This window comes from Pseudophryne corroboree, chromosome 5 (genome assembly GCF_028390025.1).
Source record: "Pseudophryne corroboree isolate aPseCor3 chromosome 5, aPseCor3.hap2, whole genome shotgun sequence".
Classification (NCBI taxonomy): Eukaryota; Metazoa; Chordata; class Amphibia; order Anura; family Myobatrachidae; genus Pseudophryne; species Pseudophryne corroboree.
Window position 1 is genome coordinate 609,350,281 of NC_086448.1, and position 22,575 is coordinate 609,372,855.

The 22,575-nt window shown below is 45.3% G+C and overlaps 1 protein-coding gene across 3 annotated transcripts in view; it reads right to left on the reverse strand.

Annotated features, from left to right (window-relative positions):
• Window positions 1–22,575, reverse strand: part of TWSG1 (twisted gastrulation BMP signaling modulator 1) — a 91,778-nt gene that overhangs the window by 50,901 nt on the left and 18,302 nt on the right. For all 3 annotated transcript variants that reach the window (XM_063923473.1, XM_063923475.1, XM_063923474.1), the window contains exon 4: window positions 19,525–19,797. In XM_063923473.1, the coding sequence (XP_063779543.1) occupies window positions 19,525–19,797 (273 nt within the window). The remainder of the gene's footprint in view (window positions 1–19,524; window positions 19,798–22,575) is intronic.

Below are 22,575 nucleotides of genomic sequence, written 5' to 3' on the forward strand. Positions count from 1 at the left end.
TTAAAGTGTATTAAATGTCTTTTTAAAGTGTTGCTTTAAGTCCTGTATGTAAACTGGCGTTTACAAAAAAATACAAAGAATATTAGTATAAATATCTTCTTTGTATTTTTTCTAATAATTTTTCTAGTCAAAACTCTGGAGTAAAAAGTCTATGACAGGTGAGGCAGTGCCTCCCCAGCCTGTCTTTATCCGCACATCTCTGCTCAATACTCACCTAATTTCCAGCAGTATTTACTGCTGCACCTGTGTATAATGTCCACATGTACACTTGGGTTCATATATTGTGTGTAAAGCTGGCTCTGGTACTAGCCAGTGCCTACATACCACACCACCCGCATAAAACACTACAGTTTAAGTGAGGGAAACGAAAAAAATAAAATAAAAAAAACACTACAAATCTGGGAATGTAAAAAACGGAGGTTCCAGTGCTAAATATTCTAAAAACACACACATTACAAACGGAAAATGTCACATTTTGCTTATATAAAATATTCTTTCACAGATTAACATTCCTGCCTCTTCCTTTATTGCAAGAGCACACCTCTCACCACACTGGTTAAAATTGTGAAATTTGGACACACACCCTTTGTGTGTCTAGACCCCCAGTTAGACACCTTTTGCCAAGCAAAACTGGACTCTTGTACAAACTGTTGTGGTGAAGCAGAGAATAAGAAGTAGCACATACAAGCTTATGTTGGCACACTGTCGGCTCTTGCGGGAAGATTGACACCTGGAGTTTACAAATAGTTGGAAGCAGTCAGTCAGTACTGGGACTGCAGACTGACACTTGTGTTGTACAATTATTACTAAGTATTTATTTATTATAAATATTTGTTTGTTTTAGCTTTTATTGCCCACCAGTGGGTGTTGGGAAATGGGTGGGGTTTTAATCAGTGAACCTATACGTTATAAATGTTTGTATTAGTTCATATTCGAGTATTGTAGGCTGATTAAGCCTGGCTGATTGATCCAGGGTTTAGGACTCTAAAGAGAGTAGGCTCAAAGGGAGAAGATATATAATTGTAACATCAAAGCCTGGACTTATACTGGACAAAAAACATCTAACTACATAAACAACAACCAATGAACCACTTATCAATTATCAATTGTATGTGCAAATTTATCACCCTCCAACTTTCACTCTGTGAACACTATGCAACCCATTTGCAGAAAGGAACATGCAAGATCAAGTTTCCATCCATAATCAGGATCCCAAAGATCTTCATTGACAATTGTGAGTTCACCTTCTTATCACACCTAACAAATCCCGTCTGTGTAAACTCGACAATAAGCACTGTATTTCCATGTTTTTGACGCATTTACAATTTTAATTTCTCCTTCAGTTACTTGTATGTTTACTTGCAGTATTCACAAACATCTTCATGCACATGCTGAACCTATATCATTTTGTCTTTACACACCTGCAAATCCAGTCTGAATTACCTTTGCTTTTTGCTTACCCTCTCATTCCTAACAACTCCTTCTACTTCAATTTCTGCTGTAACCAAATTGTAATGCAACTGAACACTTCCAGCACTGGGCCTAATTCCGACCTGATCGCTGCTGTGCGTTTTCAGGCAGAGGCGGTCGCTGGGTGGTCTGGTGGCATTTGCCCGCCGTTTAGGGGGTGCGGTCCGGGCAACGCAAGCATGCCGGGTCCATTGGGGGGGGGGGGGGGGGGCAGGCGGCGGCTGCGTGACGTCACACACACGCTGGCAGGGAGCTACTCCTAAAGTACAAAAGCATTGCCGCTACGCAATGCTTTTGTACTTGTGCGGAGGGGGTGGGGAAAGGGTGTCGGACCTGACATGAGGGGTGGACTAGCCCTGTGCCGGGCGTTCCCCGCATGTCTGTGTGACTGATCGTAGATGTGCTAAATTTAGCACATCTACGATCAGGTCTGAATTAGGACCACTATCCTTTGACCTGCATTTCTGCAATCCTGCTGCTCTGTTCATCTTACAACCACCACTCCTATTTCCAAATTTATCACAGTATTTACCTCATACATACTACAGCATGTCAAACATGTCACTATCACCCTCCAAATTTCCTCGTCTGCCCTATCCTTTTCTCGGTCCCCTGCTCCCCAATCTATCCTTCTCCCCTAGTCTCCTACATTTCCTCCTCTCTCCCCTCCTCGGTCTCCCATCCTGCCCACTGCCTCACTTCCACTCTTTCCCTGACACCCCACTGTCATTCAACTCTACCCTACTTTGGGCCCAATCGTCCACCACTCTGCCCTGCTCCCTCCCTCCCCTCCCTACCTCACATCATATCCCTCTATACCACACTTTACTCCCTCCTTGCTCAACTACTGCAGTGTCCCTTCCTAGCTCAGGAGCCACCCTCACTACATCCTCTGTATCCCTGCCTTCTAAATCCACCTCACCTCATTGCTACAGCAACCCTGATAATCGCATTCACATCACTCCCTCAGACTCTCTCCTGTGCCCTCTGGAATGCCAGATCTGTCTGTAATAAACTGGTCCCCACCCACGACCTTTTCATCTCTAACTCCTTGCATATCCTAGCCATCACTGAAACTTGGATTACCCACTCTGACACAATTTCTCCCGCTGCTCTCTCTACTGGGGGCCTCACGTTCTCATCCCCCCCTCCCCCCACCCGACCTGGGGGTCGCCACGGTGGTGGTGTTGGGCTCCTACTACTCTCTAGCATGGCCCCCTGGCATGCCCTCCAAATTCCTTGACAACTTTGCTTCCTAGCTTCCTCACTCCCTCTATTCCGACATTCCCTCAATTATCCTAGGTGATTTCAACATCCCTATCGGTAACCCCACAAAATCACCTGCTTCTAAACTCTTTAACCTCACCTCTTCTCTTGGTCTCTCCCAGTGGACCTCCTCCCCCTCCCATGTGAGTGGGAGCTCACTGGATCTGGTCTTCACTCACCGCAGTGATTTTTCCGATTTCTCCATCTCCCTGTTCCCCCTCTCTGACCATCACCTAATCACTTTTAACCTCTCTCTATCTGCTTCTCCATCTCTACCACCTAAGACTACTATCACAAAGTGTAACATTGAGGCTATTGACACCACTTCCCTATCTTCCCTGTTTGACTCACTCCTCTCTCCTATTCTCTCTTTACTGCCCAGAACAAGCTACTTCCCTATACAATGCATCCCTTACCTCTGCTCTTGACTCTGTCGCCCCACCAACCACTATTCAGCCTCGCAGATAGACACCTCAACCCTGGCACACTAAATGCACCAGATATCTGCAAAAATGCGCATGTACCGCTGAGCGACAGTGGAGGAAATCACGCTCTAAGGCAGACTTCCTCCATTACAAATTTATGCTTTCATCCTACTTTGCTGCCCTTACCCTCTCTGAACAATCTTACTTAAAAAACCTCATCTCCTCCCAGTCTTCAAACCCCCGGCGCCTCTTTGCCACTGTCAACTCGCTGTTCTGCCCACCCCTGCCTCAACTCCACTCTTCACTTTGCCACCTACTTCACATCCAAAATGGACTCTATTCGTCAGGACATAACATCCCACCAGAATCTGAACAACCCCATCCTCCATTTCCTGCCCCCCCCCCCTCGCCTTCCCTCCTACCAACTCTGACATCTTTCTTCCAAGTAACTGGAGAGGAAGTCATGGTCCTCATCCGGTCCTCACCCCCCCCCCCGCCTCCACCTACCCACTTGACCCTATTCCCTCCCGCCTTCTCCGCTTCCTCTCTTCTTCTGCCTGTATCCATCTTGCCCATTTGCCTGTTCCCATCTTGCCCATTTACTTAATCTCTCAATCTCATCAGGCACTGTCCCTTCTGCCTTCAAGCCTACACTTGTCTCCGCTATTCTTAAAAACCCTACGCTTGATCCAACCAATCTTTCCAACTACCGACCCATCTCTCTCCTCCCCTTTGCCCCCAAACTCCTTGAGCGTATTGTCTACAACTGCCTCACTGTCTTTCTTTCTTCCCACTCACTGCTGGACCCTTTCCAGTCTGGTTTCCGTCCTCTTGCTGCTAAATCCAGGGGTCAACACTCTCTGCTTATTCTCCTTGACCTCTCTGCGCTTTTGACACTGTAGACCACCCTCTCCTCCTGCAAATCCTTTACTCCCTTGGTTTGCATGATACTGCTCTCTCCTGGCTGTCCTCCTACCTTTCTGACTGTTCTTTCTCGGTCTTCTCTCATGACTCCACCTCCCCCACACTTCCTCTACCAGTAGGTGACCCCCAAGGTTCTTTTCTTGGGCCTCTCCTTTTCTCTCTCTATACATCCTTATTAGGGGAGCTCATTAGCTCTGTTGACTTACAATATCATCTCTACGCTGACGATACTCAAATCTACCTTTCCTCCCCTGACCTCTCCCCTACTCTCCTCACTCGTATCTCCAACTGTCTCTCTGCTATTTCCTCCTGGATGTCTCAGCGCTTTCTTAAACTTAACATGTCTAAGACTGAGCTGATCATCTTCCCTCCCTCCCGCATAACCTCACCTCCCACAATTGCATTATCCATTGATGGGACACATATCTCCTCTAGCCCCCAAGTGCAATGTCTTAGAGTAATCCTTGACTCCTCCCTCTCCTTCAAACCACACATTCAGTACCTCTCACAAACCTGCCGTTTCCATCTCAAAAACATCTCCAGGAACAGACCCTCTCTCGCCCAGGACACTACTCACTGATCATCTCCAGATTTGACTACTGCAATCTCCTCCTATCTGGCCTCCCTCAAAAATGCCTCTCTCCACTCTAATCTATCCTCAATGCTGCTGCCCGTCTCATCTTCCTCACCAAACGTACTACATCTACATCCCCTCTCTTGCAGGACCTTTACTGGCTACCCTTCCCATTCAGAATCCAATTCAAGCTTATCACACTCAGCTACAAAGCCCTCATCCACTCTTCTCCCTCTTACATCTCTGACCTGGTCTCTCTTTTCATTCCCACCCATCCTCTTCACTCTAATGCACGCAGTCTCTACTGCCAACTGATTACCTCCTCCCACTCCTACGTACAAGATTTTGCATGTGCTGCTCCCTATCTCTGGAATTCTCTACCTTCTCCCCATCCAGCTCTCCACCTCTCTACAAAACTTCAAACGGGCTCTCAAGACCCACTTCTTCACCAAACCCAGCCAACTATCCTCCTAACCCTCTTGTCTATGCTCACTGTCTACCCCTTCTGTGTCACCCCGGTCTGTTAGCCCTTCACCTTTTAGATTGTAAGCTCGCAAGAGCAGGGACCTCTTTCCTCATGTGCCTTTCCTTTTCTTACTTACACTATCTTATACTCCATACTCCCTTTGATGGCAGCTAAACCCTGGTTTTCTATACCTGTCCTATATTGTCTTGAACTGTAAGTGCTGTTTTCTTGTTTGCTCATTTGATTATGTACTGTGTAATGGGCGCTGCAGATCCCTTGTGGCACCATATAAAAGGATAATAATAATAATAATAATATTACAATTAGAGTGATTGGTCGTCACTATAAAGTTGTTTTCAATAACTACTGCTCATCTGTTGTGTGGACTCATAATTTGAACAAATAACAAAACATAAATCCCAATAATAATATGCGTAGGCTTACCATACCATCCCTTTAAACGGGATGTAGTTACTATCTCGGCGGTCAGGATCCCGGCGGTCAGAATACTGACAGCTGCATCAGAGCTATTACCACTAGTGGGAGTCCATGACACCCATAGAGTGGGAATAGAACCTGTGGCGAGCGCAGCAAGCCTGCAAGGGGCTTTCTAAAGCTCGCCCCGGTATTCTGACCCCCAGGATTCCATACCCAACCCCTTTAAACCGGGACACTCATGAATTACACAGGTATTATGGCTTGCAGAATCCAAGCCAGCATTTCACCTGGTTTAAATCATCCACAAAACCTGAGTAATTCATGAGTGCCCCAGTTTAAAGAGATAATATGATAAGCCTACTTATGTATAGTTGCAGGATTTCAATATACTAGTCTATTCTCCATTACATTACACAACTTTAGACATAATAAAAACTACACCTATCCATCTTTGTTAAGTTTTTACTTTTTACATGCTTCCTCTTGTGACAATGTAACCACAGCAATACAGAGAACATGGGCACTCATGATCATGTCTAAAAAATGTCACACGCACACAAAATTCGATGCTATTAACATGTTTATTAAGGGTGGGGTGGGTTTGGAGCAGGGTGGCATCTACCCTCATTTGGAGGCCACATACTACAATAGGGAAGATATATTCAAGGCATCGCCGTTCTTTAAATATGTAATTAGGCTGTCTGTAGTATAGGGGATACTAGAATGCTCTATGTATTGCATATATGTCACTATGTTCTTCTGTATATTGTATAAAGGTCACTAGAATCTCCTGGAGACTGCAAATTGATCATTAGAATGTACAGAGTATTGTATATTAGTCATTAGAATTCTTCCTGCATTGCATATAGCTCACTAGAATAATCCCTGAATGGCACAGATATCACTAGAACACATTCTGTTGCACAGTAGTCACTGAAATGCTTTGTGTACTGTATATTAGTTATTAGAATGCTTTCTTATATATCAGATACTAGAAACCCTTTCTGTCTTGTACACTGGTCACTCTCTGAATATACAATATAGCAAGCACAAGAAAGATTCCTGTCTTGTGTGTCAGTCACTATAACACTTTGTATAGATGTCAACAAAATTTCCTCTGTATTTTATAGGGGATCCGGTCTGAAAATCGACAGTATCTAGGTCGACAATGTTTAGGTCGACCACTATAGGTCGACATGGATGGAAGGTCGACAGGGTTTCTAGGTCGACATGTGCTAGGTCGACAGGTCTAAAGCTCGACATGACTTTCACGTTTTTTTTCTTTTTTTTAATTTTTTCATACTTCACGATCCACGTGGACTACGATTGGAACGGTAATCTGTGCCGAGCGAATCGGAAGCGGAGCGAAGGCACCATGCCATGCGAGGGGACGCGGTGCACTAATTTGGGATCCCGGTCACTCCACGAAGAAAACGACACAAAAATAAATAAAAAAATCCTCATGTCGACCTTTAGACCTGTCGACCTAGCACATGTCGACCTAGAAACCCTGTCGACCTTCCATCCATGTCGACCTAGTGACTGTCGACCTATAGTGGTCGACCTAAACATTGTCGACCTAGATACTATCGATTTGATGAACCACACCCATTGTATAGACCTCAACATAATTATACCTGTATTGAAGATTGGTCATTAACATGCTCTGTATAGTGTAGAGAGCTCAATAGAATGCTCCATGTATTGTATGTAGGTCACAAGCAGTAGCGTATCTATATTGGGTGCAGTGTGTGTGGTGCACACGGGCCCCCCAGGTCCGGGAGGGCCCACACCGCACACGCTGCACCCATTACTTCAGTACTCACCTCTCTGGAGTCCAGCAACCGCTACGGCAGCCCTACAAAGTCAGCGGGAAAATGTTGCCATGGCAATTTTCTCTCAGTCCTCTGTGTGTGCAGTAGGGGAATCGCCAGGAAAAATGGCCACTGCGTCATTTCCCCAGAGTACTGCGCTGCAGGCAAGAGCAGAAGGGGCCCGGACAGAGACTGCACATGGACCCCTTCTTCTCCTAGTACACCACTAATCACTAGAATAGTTTCTGCTTTGAACGCTAGGCAGAAAGGTCTAGTGTTCCTTGACAGAACCACACCAACAGAAACTATTATGTCACTTGCATTTTTTTATTTCAGTACATTGCCAGCCATCCCCAGACACCAAACAACTGTTCTTGTGTACACTAATGATAAGTATCAGTTGATGTAATGGCCAGGGGTGTCAAGATGGGGAATGAGGATGTGGATGACGGGGGGTTACTAATTACCTGAACCTGTTAAAGAAGCCCAGGGAGTGGAACTGCTACACATAATATTTTTTCGTTTATTTTCTTTCTTTTTTTTAATAGGAGACATACGCACACATGCCCTCCAGTAGCCAGATCCTGTTGATCTCTTAATAGCCCTTCTAGGGGGTACATAGGTAATACAATATTGCACAACTAAAACAGTTTGTACTTATGCATCAGTGCCAGACAAAAAGAGTAACATCTATTGGATATACAGACAGGACCTCTGTGTAACAGGCAACTTCAATGAAAAGCCAGCATCCGAATCCTCTGCCATGGGAACCCAACAGTTGAAATAATAGAGAGCAAACAACTAAAAATGTATTGGTATAAACATTACATAATAAAGACAGCCACGTTTCCAAGGAAATATATACCATAAGGGTTATGTGTCCCTCAAATCTCATTGGCATCAACTGTGTTATCCATGTACCATGGGGGAGATTTATCAACACAAAATAAGAGCTAAAGTACTAACCAATCAGCTTCAAACTGTCACAATACAGGCTGTGTTTGAAAAATGACAGGAACTGTTTGGTTAGTACTTTATCTCGCCACGCTTTCGATACATCTTCACCTATGTTACAAACCCAGTTATTATCCAACATTTCTACTGCATGTCTCACATGTTAAAAAATGAGTATGATGGATTTTTATTATAGCTACCTGCACTAGCGGGTCTGGGACTACAGGTCGACAACAAAAAGGTCGACACATCTTAGGTCGACACACCTTAGGTCGACATGGACAAAAGGTCGACAGGAACAAGGTCGACATGGAAAAAGGTCGACATGAGTTTTTTTGGTGTCGTTTTCTTCGTAGTGTGACCGGGAACCCCAATTAGTGCACCGCTTCGCTCGCCATGCTTCGGGCATGGTGCCTTCGCTCCCCTCCGCTCGGCACAGATTACCGTTCCAATCGTAGTCCACGTGGATCGTTAAGTATGAAAAGGTTCCAAAAAATAAAAAAAATTGTGAAAAACTCATGTCGACCTTTTTCCATGTCAACATTGTTCCTGTCGACCTTTTGTCCATGTCGACCTAAGGTTTGTCGACCAATTGGCGTCGACCTAAGGTGTGTCGACCTGGAGTCCGGACTCGCCTTCTCATGTACAGTATATGCCTTTTCTATTAATTAGTGTTGCAATTTTTTTAGCTTTTGACTGAACAAGAATCATAAAAAAAGAAAAAATAAGATTTTAAACCTACCGGTAAATCTTTTTCTCCTAGTCCGTAGAGGATGCTGGGGACTCCGTAAGGACCATGGGGTATAGACGGGCTCCGCAGGAGACATGGGCACTATAAAGAACTTTAGATGGGTGTGCACTGGCTCCTCCCTCTATGCCCCTCCTCCAGACCTCAGTTAGAGAACTGTGCCCAGAGGAGACAGACAGTACGAGGAAAGGATTTTTGTTAATCTAAGGGCAAGATTCATACCAGCCCACACCATCCACACCGTATAACCTGGAATGTACGCAACCAGTCAACAGTATGAACAAAAAACAGCATCAGCCAAAGACTGATCTCAACTGTAACATAACCCTTATGTAAGCAATTACTATATACAAGCCTTGCAGAAATACGTCCGCACTGGGACGGGCGCCCAGCATCCTCTACGGCCTAGGAGAAAAAGATTTACCGGTAGGTTTAAAATCTTATTTTCTTTTACGTCCTAGAGGATGCTGGGGACTCCGTAAGGACCATGGGGATTATACCAAAACTCCAGACCGGGCGGGAGAGTGCGGATGACTCTGCAGCACCGATTGAGCAAACATGAGGTCCTCATCAGCCAGGGTATCAAACTTGTAGAATTTTGCAAAAGTGTTTGAACCCGACCAAGTCGCCGCTCGGCAAAGCTGTAATGCCGAGACGCCTCGGGCAGCCGCCCAAGAAGAGCCCACCTTCCTAGTGGAATGGGCCTTAACCGAATTTGGTAACTGCAATCCAGCTGTAGAATGAGCCTGCTGAATCGTGTTACAGATCCAGCGAGCAATAGTCTGCTTAGAAGCAGGAGCGCCAACCTTGTTGGCTGCATACAGCATAAACAGTGCCTCTGTTTTCCTAACCCGAACCGTCCTGGCTACATACATTTTTAAGGCCCTGGCCACATCAAGGGACTTGGAATCCTCCAAGACACCCATAGCCACAGGTACCACAATAGGTTGGTTCATATGAAACCACTTTAGGCAAAAATTGAGGACAAGTCCTCAACTCCGCTCTGTCCACATGAAAAATCAGATAGGGGCTTTTGTGAGACAAAGCCGCCAATTCGGACACCCCCCTTGCAGATGCCAAGGCCAACAACATGACCACCTTCCAAGTGAGAAATTTTAAGTCAACCGTTTGAAGAGGTTCAAACCAGTGAGATTTTAGGAACTGTAACACCACGTTATGGTTCCATGGTGCCACTGGAGGCACAAAAGGAGGCTGTATGTGCAGCACTCCCTTTACAAAAGTCTGGACTTCTGGGAGAGAAGCCAATTCCTTCTGAAAGAAAATTGATAAGGCCGAAATCTGTACCTTAATGGAGCCTAATTTTAGGGCCATATACACTCCTGTCTGTAGAAAGTGGAGAAAACGGCCCAGATGGAATTTCTCAGTAGAAGCATTCCTGGCTTCACACCAAGATACATACTTTCTCCAGATACGGTGATAATGTTTCGCCCTCACCTCCTTCCTAGCCTTTATCAGAGTAGGGATGACTTCTTCTGGAATGCCTTTACCAGCTAGGATTCGGTGTTCAACCGCCATGCCGTCAAACGTAACCGCGGTAAGTCTTGGAACACGCAGGGCCCCTGTTGCAACAGGTCCTCTCTGAGAGGAAGAGGCCACGGATCTTCTGTGAGCATTTCCTGAAGATCTGAATACCAGGCCCTTCGATGCCAATCTGGAACAATGATAATTGTCCGCACGCTTTTTCGTCTTATGATTCTCAATATCTCGGAGATGAGTGGAAGAGGAGGGAACACATAGACCGACTGAAATACCCACGGTGTCACCAGGGCGTCTACTGCTACTGCCCGAGGGTCCCTTGACCTGGCACAATACCTCCGAAGCTTCTTGTTGAGGCGTGACGCCATCATGTCTATTTGAGGAAGTCCCCAATGACTTGTTATCTCTGCAAAAACTTCTTGATGAAGTCCCCACTCTCCTGGATGGAGGTCGTGTCTGCTGAGGAAGTCTGCTTCCCAGTTGTCCACTCCCGGAATGAAGACTGCTGCCAACGCGCTTATGTGATTTTCCGCCCAGCGAAGAATCCTGGTGGCTTCCGCCATTGCCACTCTGCTCCTTGTCCCGCCTTGGCGGTTTACATGAGCCACGGCTGTGACGTTGTCTGATTGAATCAGAACCGGTAGGTCGCGAAGAAGATTCTCCGCTTGACGTAGGCCTTTGTATATGGCCCTCAATTCCAGTACGTTGATGTGTAGACAAGCCTCCTGGCTTGACCATAGTCCCTGAAAATTTCTTCCTTGTGTGACTGCTCCCCATCCTGAGGCTCGTGTCCGTGGTCACCAGAACCCAGTCTTGAATGCCGAACCTGCGACCCCTTGAGAAGGTGAGCACTCTGCAGCCACCACAGGAGAGACACCCTGGCCCTGGGGAACAGGCTTATTTTCTGATGTATTTGTAGATGGGACCCCGACCACTTGTCCAAAAGGTCCCACGGAAACGTCCTCGCATGGAACCTGCCGAAGGGGATGGCCTCGTAGGTCGCCACCATTTTTCCTAGTACTCGAGTGCATTGATGGACTGACACTCTTTTTGGTTTTAGCAGGTCTCTGACCATGTTCTGGAGTTCCTGGGCTTTGTCCATTTGGAGAAAAACCCTCTTCTGTTCCGTGTCCAGAATCATGCCTAAGAAAGATAACCGAGTCGTGTTGGAATCAACTTTGACTTTGGTAGATTTAGAATCCAGCCATGCTGCTGCAGCACTCTCAGGGAGAGCGACACGCTTTTCAGCAATTGATCTGTCGATCTCGCTTTTATCAGGAGATCGTCCAAGTACGGGATAATTGTGACTCCCTGCCTGCGCAGGAGCACCATCATTTCCGCCATTACCTTGGTGAAAATCCTCGGGGCCGTAGAAAACCCAAACGGCAACATCTGAAACTGGTGATGACAGTCTTGTACAGCGAATCTCAGGTACGCCTGATGAGGGGGGATATATGGGGACATGAAGGTATGCGTCCTTTATGTCCAGTGACACCATAAAATCCCCCCCTTCCAGGCTGGAGATAACTGCCCGGAGCGATTGCATCTTGAATTTGAACTTTTTCAAGTACAGGTTTAGGGATTTTAAATTTAGAATGGGTCTGACCAAGCCATCCGGTTTCGGGACCACAAATAGGGTTGAATAGTACCCCTTCCCCTGTTGAACTAGGGGAACCTCGACAACCACTTGTTGCTGACACAGTTTTTGAATTGCAGCTAAAACTATCTCCCTTTCTGGGGGAAGAAGCTGGTAAAACAGATTTGAAAAACCGGCGAGGAGGCACGTCTTCGAATTCCAGCTTGTAACCCTGGGATACAATTTCCATTGCCCAAGGATCCACGTCTGACTGAACCCAGACGTGGCTGAAGAGTCGAAGACGTGCCCCCATCGGCGCAGACTCCCTCAGTGGAGCCCCAGCGTCATACGGTGGATTTTGTAGAAGCCGGGGAGGACTTCTGCTCCTGGGAACTAGCCGTAGCAGGCAGTCTTTTCCCTCTACCCTTACCTCTGGCGAGGAAGGAAGAGCCCCGACCTCTTCTGGACTTATGCGACCGAAAGGACTGCATCTGATATTGCGGCATTTTCTTTTGCTTTGTAAGGTAAAACTTCCATATGCTTCTTTGAGTCTGCATCAACCGTCCATTGGCGGGTCCACAGGGCTCGCTAAGCAGAAATCGCCATGGCGTTGGCTCTTGAACCTAGCAGACCAACGTCTCTCTGAGCGTCTCTCATATATAAGACTGCGTCTTTAATGTGACCTAAGGTCAATAAAATGGTATCCCTATCCAGGGTATCAATGTCAGCTGACAAAGTATCCGTCCAAGCCGCAACAGCGCTACAAACCCAAGCCGACGCTATTGCCGGTCTGAGCAAGGCACCCGTATGTGTATAAATTGATTTTAAGGTAGTTTCCTGTCTGCGATCAGCAGGATCCTTGAGGGCTGCCGTGTCTGAAGACGGTAGCGCCACCTTTTTGGACAAGCGCGTTAACGCCTTGTCCACCCTGGGTGAGGAGTCCCACCGTAACCTGTCCTGCGCAGGGAAAGGATACGCCATAAGAATAATTTTGGGAATCTGCAGTTACTTGTCTGGAGTTTCCCAAGCCTTTTTAAATAACGCGCTCAGCTCATGAGATGGGGGAAAGGTTACCTCAGGTTTCTTTTCCTTAAACATGTGTACCCTCTTGTCAGGGACAGAGGGGTCATCTGTGATATGTAAAACATCCTTTATTGCAATAATCATATAATGAATACTTTTGGCCACCCTTGGGTGTAACCTCGCATCATCGTAGTCGACACTGGAGTCAGAATCCGTGTCGGTATCAGTGTCTGCTACTTGGGACGTTTCTGAGACCCTGAAGGGCCCTGTGACACAGTCAAAGCCATGGATTGACTCCCTGTTCTATCCCTGGACTCTGCTTTGTCCAATCTCTGATGTAATAAAGACACATTTGCATTTAAAACATTCAACATATCCAACCAATCAGGTGTCGGCGTTGCAGACGGAGACACCACAATCATCTGCTCCACCTCCTCCTTAGTTGAGCCTTCCGCTTCAGACATGCCGACACACGCGTACCGACACCCCCACACTCAGGGATATATCTATATGGAGATAGTTCCCCAATAAGGCCCTTTGGAGAGACAGAGAGTATGCCAGCACACAACCAGAGCCAACTGACACTGGAAACAAAATTCTCAGATAAAACAGCGCATATTATATATGTATATATATGTGTGTGTATATGTGTGTGTATATGTGTGTGTGTATATATATATATATATATATATATATATATATATATATATATATATATATATATATATATATATATATATATATATATATATATATATATATATATACACCCACACACACACACACACACATATATACAAAAATACAGAATGTCAAAAGGGAGCTGTATGTGTTGGTTATATGAAATACTTTTCCAGATTATGACCACAAAGTGATAAAAACTAGATTTATTCACATATTATCTATGCACATTATACTTTTAGTGAACATAGATTATCACATAAAAATCCAATGGTGAATATATTTAAAATACAGATTACAACGACATGATATAATCAATATATTCCATCCAATAGTGTTTTATACAGGATGTCTGATGTTCTCACAGAAAAACCATACCCGACGCGTTTCGTCCCCAAGGACTTCATCAGGGGTTCATGTCAATCAATATTGGAAGAGTAATGGGGGCAAGAAACCGATTTAGCGGTAATGCTATTCCCACAAGCAATTTCAAGGAATTAAAATCAAAACAATCACGCTGAGTGCATCAGTATTCACCATAGGTCTAGCCCTCATATGAGTGCAAACTGAGTTGAGTTTGAATAATGACAGGCTCTCCTGAACAGCAGTGTCTGTTCAGGAGAGCCTGTCATTATTCAAAGCTGGAACATTATAAACGTGGTTGTAACTGATAGGGAATACAACAACACAACCACTCAGTTTGCACTCATATGAGTCCCTACCAATTCACACAACGAGCTGTCCTGGAAAGTCGATCTGTATCAATTTTCACGCAAATTGCGTCGACAGGAATTTTTTGCTGCGCACCCATCGCAGGATACAGTACCGACACCTATTTTCCAACCGTTTTTGAATAAAAGGAGCCATTCTTTGTTTGATCCCCCGTCTACAAACCCTTCAATCAAAGCATATACACGATTGATGGATGAAGCTGTAGACAAATACACCAAGGCTGATCATAGTCATCATTTCAATCTATCTAAACAGGAATGGACTGCTCTGAAAAATCTGAGCTCTTACACAGACATTATCATTCGCCCCGCCGACAAAGGCGGTGGCGTAGTTGTCTTAGATTTTGCGTACTACAAGTCAGAAATTCTGACTCAATTATCCGACATCAATACTTACTGTCTACTGAGCTCCGACCCCACCATCACATACAAACAGGAACTAGACAACCTCCTATCATCAGCACATTCGCAGCAGTTGATCACCGACAAGCTACACAAGGCTCTTGTCCAGAAACACCCGGTAGTGCCGGTCCTCTTTACCGTACCCAAAATTCACAAAAACCTACAGTTACCTCCTGGCCGGCCTATCATCTCGGCCCGTCAGTCTTTATACCAACCCATCTCGCAATTTCTGGACAGTATATTGCAACCTCTAGTACTCAAACAATCTTCCTGCTTGAAGGACACTACCTCTTTTCTGTGTCTTTTGGAGGCATTCGGTCCAGTTCCCGAAGGGGCATTGCTCTGTACAGTCGACATATGCAGCCTGTATACCAGCATACCGCACACTGATGGCTTAGCCGCCATGAGGCTGTTCTTGACTGAAGAAAAAATGACAGATGTGGACCTAGACTTATTTATGAATTTACTAGAACTGACCCTTACCAGGAACTATTTCCTTTTTGATGCCAGCTTTTACCAACAAAGGACCGGGTGTGCGATGGGTAGCAACGTGGCCCCGTCATATGCCAACGTCTATATGCTTAACGAGGAGAGAGGGATGTTCTTCCATGACCAGACAACGGCAAGATCAATTGCACTATTCACTAGATATATAGACGATTTGTTTATTATTTGGACAGGTGGTGAGGCTGCGTTGAAGTCGCTTTTAGAATCAATCAACACCAGACCTTCACCCATAAGAATCACGTACCAGTGGTCCCCTGTCTCCATCAATTATCTAGACGTCCTGGTTACAGTGAAAGATGGTAAACTACATACGTGCGTTTACCATAAACCTACGGATAAAAACACCCTTCTCCAAGCCAACAGCCACCATCCCCGATCATTGAAGAAGGGTTTACCTAGGTCGCAAATGATAAGGGTAGCCCGCATCCACAGTCAGTCGGCGAATCTAGAGGGCGAACTGGACAAGATGATCCTCAAGTTCATTGCCTGGGGTTACGACTGCTCATTGCTGGAAGCCACCAAAAGAGAGGTTTTGACATTACCTCGCAGTTCTTTATTGCAGGTCAAGATTAAATCAGCGAGCGATAGGGTACCTTGGACCACGACGTTCGACACCTCCAGTCCTATCCTCACTCGAGCAAGTCGGGCATTGTGGCCCATAGTCTCCACCGATGCATCTTTGCCTTTCAAACATAAAACCCCCATGATGTGCTACAGAAGAGGCCGCAATATACGCGATATGCTGGTACACACCAATATCACCAACTTTCCCAAAGCCACTGTTGGGCCACAGAGGGACACTTTTATCATCAAGAAACCAGGTTGCTACCGCTGCCTGGGGTGCACCACGTGCACACATATGTTGACGGGCTCTGTGTTTAAATTACCTTTATCCGATAAAACAATACGTATACGACACACTGTGACCTGCACTTCGACATACATTATCTATCTGATTACATGCCCGTGCGGCCTGTGCTACGTGGGTAAAACCATCAGATCCCTACGTGAGCGTATGGCATTGCACCGGTCCGCGATCAAAGCAGCATTAACAGGCAAGGTATCTGACCAACCTGTGGCCAGACATTTTTTTGAAGCTCAACATCCCATATCTGGCCTCAAACACATCATCATTGACCATATACCGAGATCACTACGTGGGGGAGACAGAGAGGGCCAGCTCCTTAGGAAGGAAGCCTCCTGGATTTACAATTTGGGCACGATTCATCCAGCCGGGCTCAATGAGAGAATCGTTTGGAGTACGTTCGGATGAACATCTTCTCAAGCTGCCTGATGTAGTGACTTTACAGCGAGGGGATAATATGGCATCTTTTCAGGACAATATTGGCTTATTTATTTATTCAATTTAGTCTTTCAGCCTTATATACACTATTGCCCTTATTATACAGGGTCACTGGGCTCAAAGCTTAAGCATGTCTATCTTTAGACCACACTTTAAGGGCACAATTCTTTATTCTACACTGCTCATCAGCCTTCACCACCGGCCATTACGATGCATGTTACCAGGCACCCTACGGGTCTACTTCCGCACCCTCTGACCGTTACAATACATGCATCTTTTGGTGATATTATATACTAGGACCGTGGCTGTTACTTGGCACTGTGGCTTTACTGTTCCCTTTCACCCTTCACTTTGCTTTTTTACACAGCCGCACGAATGCTGCATCTGTTTTCCGGCGTTGCCTAGCAACCAGCCGGCTCTGACACAGCCCAGACGCGACGGCACGTCATCACTGGGCGCACTCTCTCCTCTGCAGCTTGTCACGGGGCGGCAACGCACATTGGGCTCGGCGGGTCTCTCTCTCTTTATAAGGTGAGTCTTTTTCTTTTTTACTTTTCTATCATACATCTTGACAAAGGGGTTAAAATCCCCGAAACGTTGATGTCCTTTTCATTAATGTTTTGAATAGTGCCGCGGATTTTTTCTTTGTATATATATATATATATATATATATATATATATATATATATATATATATATATATATATATGTTAGCCAGTCCATAGAGGTTTATTATTGCTGCCCAGGGCGCCCCCCCTGCACCCTGCGCCCCTCATTGCCCGCTGTGTGTGGGAGCAATGGCTGCGCGTTACCTCAGAGAAGATCTGAAGTCTTCTGCCGCCTTTGAAGTCTTTTTTCTTCTTATACTCACCCGGCTTCTATCTTCCGGCTCTCTGAGGAGGACGGCAGCGCGGCTTCGGGATGAACGGCGAGGGTGAGACCTGCGTTCCGACCCTCTGGAGCTAATGGTGTCCAGTAGCCTAAGATTTAAGTAGGTCTGCTTCTCTCCCCTCAGTCCCACGATGCAGCGAGCCTGTTGCCAGCAGTGCTCCCTGAAAATAAAAAACCTAACAAAATTATTTTTCAGAGAAACTCAGGAGAGCTCCCCTGTAGTGCACCCAGTCTCCTCTGGGCACAGGATCTAACTGAGGTCTGGAGGAGGGGCATAGAGGGAGGAGCCAGTGCACACCCATCTAAAAGTTCTTTATAGTGCCCATGTCTCCTGAGGAGCCCGTCTAAACCCCATGGTCCTTAGAGTCCCCAGCATCCTCTAGGACGTAAGAGAAAAGTACTTTGAACTAATATGAGGAAAGCTGCTCAGTTAGATAAATAGTAAATATTAGGGAGTAAACGAGCGTTAATAAAGTAAGATAAAATGTGCACTACCATGTAAAAACAAAAACACACACATATACTGCTGCATAAAAAAGCAAGGTAGTAATGTTTATAGCTCCATTATGTGGAGTATATGTGGAGCGCTGGATGTCCAGAAATAACAGTCCGATATATATATATATATATATATATATATATATATATATATATATACATACATACAGAAAGCAGCATCCCTGTGGATCTCCCTATGTTGTAAACAGGAGCCGGGTCGGATGACCTGGTTTACCTGTTTACATGGGTGTGGTATGCGTGACCGGCGGTCAGGAGACCGCCAGTCAGCATACCTCTGCAAGTATCCCGGCAGCGGAATAACAGGGTGGGGGACGAGCGCAACAAGCCTCTTGTGGGCTCGCTTCGTTCACCACACTGCGGCCTCGGTGGTGAAAGCACCCACAGAGTGGGAATAGTCCCTGTTGGTCGGCATGCTGACCATCGGAATTGTGAGTGTCCGGGATGTAGGGGGAGGTATTGTGACTGGCGGTCACATAACTACATCCTGTTTACACTGCCCCTTAACCTGGGCACTTCCCGGGACTAACCTTGCAAGTTAGCCGGGTTGGATTCCTGGGTCTATGGACCCAGATTAACGGTTTTCCACTGAGTTGAGGACATAGGCTGTGGGAAGACTCGGTCAGGCTGCAGAGTAGAGATAGACTGCGGTCGGTAGTCAGGATTAGGCGCTGCAAGGGAAAAGTTAGGCAGTGGGAGGGAGTCATGCTGCGGGAGGTTTAAGATTAGGCAGTGTGGAGGGTAAACCGTCTGGATGCCGCTGTATGAACCACTGATAATCCGGCAAAATGGATAATCTGGCGCAGTGCTGGAACCAAGGGTGCCGGATTATCGGAGGTGTATCTGTAATTTATAGAATGACTGATGTTCAAGGAGTGAAGTCCTACTTCCCTTGGATGTGCCAACTGGTCAATCCATTGAGAGACACCTGATGGGTGTAACAGTACTATGTGGGACCCACTACACCACTCATCCTGTTTCTAAATAGGCTTTCACATAGATCCTGGCTCACCAGGCTAAAGAGAAGTGTGTCAGGGGACCTTTAGAACCATCAGAGGTCTGCTATTACCTTTTTTTATCCACTTTAACTAAACTATTTGTAAATAACGGAAAAAAAAATTACATTTTTATTTCGCTTAAAATACAACTTTCGTATTGCATTATTCTGTAAAATAATCTAAAGGTGAGCAACCAGTTAAATACAATAAAATAGCCAAATACTTAGTGTAGACGGAGCCTTCAATTGTTGAAATTTGCATTTAACAAAACGAAAAGAAAAGAAAAAAAGTGTGTCAATATAGCAGTTGCCTTGAAATACCTTTGTCACTGGTGTGGGACACATGGACTCCACTCTGTGGGACAGACACATTCTGTTGTTGCTGCTGATTTACTGTGTCCAGGAAGGAGACCAGGTTTTCATGATGCGAGAGCTCCTCTACCACAGGGAAGGACACAATGTTCCAGTTCAGCTGGTTCAGGGTTTCTCCCTCCGTCAGTGCCCGGAACAGAGACGGAATGGGCTCATGCAGTTCCTCAACCGTACTCTTGGAAGTTGGGGGAGTGTCACTGTAGTTCCTTGGATTGCACATTCCTAAAGGGTGAATTAAATATCAATCTTTTTTTCCAGATTACATTTTTCTAGAATTGAATATGGTAATTGGATTTAAAAAAAAACACACAAATATTTGTATTGAAAGTAATCATAACTGAAGCAAACCTTTCATACAATTGGAACAAATATTTCAATATTATACGTCACAGGATAAAGGATGCAATGTCTCCACTGTGTGATAACATTTTATTTACATTTATCATCATCTCTGCAGCACTAAAAAAGGTACAAATGTCAAAGTACAGCAATGTTTCTAATTACTAAACATAAGAAACTATAGTGGTCACCTGACACTCTACGGTGGAATATAGGAATTAACTTTATGTCGCCAGCTTGCTAGTAAATGGATTAGCTTTCACAGTTACTTGCCAAATTCTTATCTCTGGAGGCTCCACCTTTGTTTACATGTTTTTTTGCTCCAAGTTTACACGTGAATAAATCTACAATACAGGTATCAAATGTATATTCCAACAACGCAAGCTGGCACTTCCCCCAGAGACCAGACAGTGTATTATCCACTTAACTGGCATGGTAGCATGGCATGTGACGGCAACCAGATGGGCTTTCACCGACATTGCTGCACGACCATAAAGGCTTTAGGTTCTGGCTGACCAGGTATGCTGTAGCTACGTGTTAATGGAACAGCTGCTATTGAACCGACTCAAAGAACAGTTGAAAATATATTTGCAGCCGCTCTAAGTATTTCTAGCTGTGACCGCAACCAGATGATCTTCAAATATCAAACAAATGACAATCCATCATTGGGTGGGATGTACTAAGCACTAGAATGCCATCAAACCTCCAAAATCCGTTTGGGTTTTTTTCAGCGTTTTGCTGCAATACCCATATGTATCAAGTTATAGAAAGCAAAACTTTCCAAAGCTTGTGTTGTCAGATAGTGTTGCCTATAGAAGCCTATGGGATTCATTTTGCAGATTTCCCTAGAGAAGGTTCCATGTCAGTGGTACAAATGTGTGCGAAACCATCACTATAAAATCCTTACCACTACTGCACTCAATCATTCTTCTTTGACAGTAATTTTACGCAGTTCAAAGGTAGTACTTTCCACATAGAAAGCAAAGGAAAATGCCAGATTTTTTTTCCCCACTTCCTGTACACATATGGCTAATAGTAAAATGCGTCTTTAAAATTGTCACTGTAGTTCTACCAATCAAAAAGGGAAGCATGAAGCTTTATCATACTCAAGCAAAGTTCTATAAATATGTGAAAAGAGTATTAAAATTAACCCCTTCACAGCTGAGGGTTATTTCCCTCTTGTGCGGAAACCATTTTCGCCAATTGTGCTGGTCACATTCCAACATCAATATCAATAATTGCTATGCAGTCCCAACAAAAATTATACCTTGTATAAAATACTATTCGTCTTTTTACGAAGCATAACGTTAAAATTTAACAAAAAGTCTATTTTTTTTTTCAATTGATATTTCAAGAGAGTGAGCCAACAGCAAACATGATGTTCTTTATTTACTTATACTCCTGTAACACATAAATGGAAATCTGGGGGGCTTTCACGTGAACGTGCATCAATCCAGGATTTCTGTATGTGTGAATGCAAATGATCGAGGACTTACACAACCCTGCTCCTGACCAAGATCACGGAGTGTAGACCTGGCAAATTCCCGGGTCACATGTCTGAAAGCGGCGATCTTATAAACATACGAATGCATACTTTGTGGTTCGTGCATCAGCATTAATTCTCCTTTACAAAATAACGAAAAGAAACTAGAAATTATACTGCATTAATTGAGCAGACCCTTTTTTTTATTATTATTTGACACAAGATTTTGGTGATCTGGGCTTTAGACTAAAACAGGGGGTGAAATGCAGCCGCCGTAATACCAGCGAGAGAGGCTATTCTCCCTCTGTGGGTCTCCACTCACTGGCGGAGCTATACCAAACGATAATCGAGGAGCACAGAACAGATTCTACAATTGCGGAGTAGAAGAGGAGCAGGAGATTCTGTGGGATGTTAAACTTCTTAAGTTGCCTTAGGAAGAACAGCCTCTGCTGCGCCTTTCCGATGGTAGCATCTGCATTTGGTCCCCACTTGAGGTCTCTAGAGATCGTGGTCCCCAGGAACTTGAAGAAGTCCACTAGCGACACCACACTATCAGCTATTATTAGTGGGGGTTTCTTCCGCTGGGTTCTTCCTAAAGTCTACTACCATCTCGACAGTTTTAACTGAGTTGAGCTCTAGGTTGTTACAGCTACACCACCGGCCCATCCGATCCAATTCCCGTCTATAGTCCGATTCGTCCCCTTCTTTTATGAGGCCGATGATGGCGTCGTTGGCGAATTTAATGATTTTAACCGACTGGGACTAGTGTACAGAGAGAAGAGCAGGAGTGAGAGGACACAGCCCTGGGGGTGCTCCGGTACTGATGGACTGAGCTTGGGAGGTGACCACCTGTATTCTGTCGGTCAGAAAGTCCACGATCCAGGAACAGGTTGCTTCCGGGACCCCTTGGCGGAGTAGTTTGTGGTAGAGAATGTTGGGGGGAGATTGTATTGAAGGCCGAGCTGAAGTCTACAAACAGTATCCTCACGTAGGTTCCGGGTGTGTCCAGATGCCGCAGGATGTGGTGCAGGCCCAGGTTGACAGCATCCTCAATGCACCGATTCGCTCGGTAGGTAAACGGAAGGGGATCTAGATGGGGGCTGGTCACAGCTTTAAGGTGGTCCAGAACCAGGCGCTCGAACACATTCATGACCACAGACGTCGGTGCAATCGGTCTG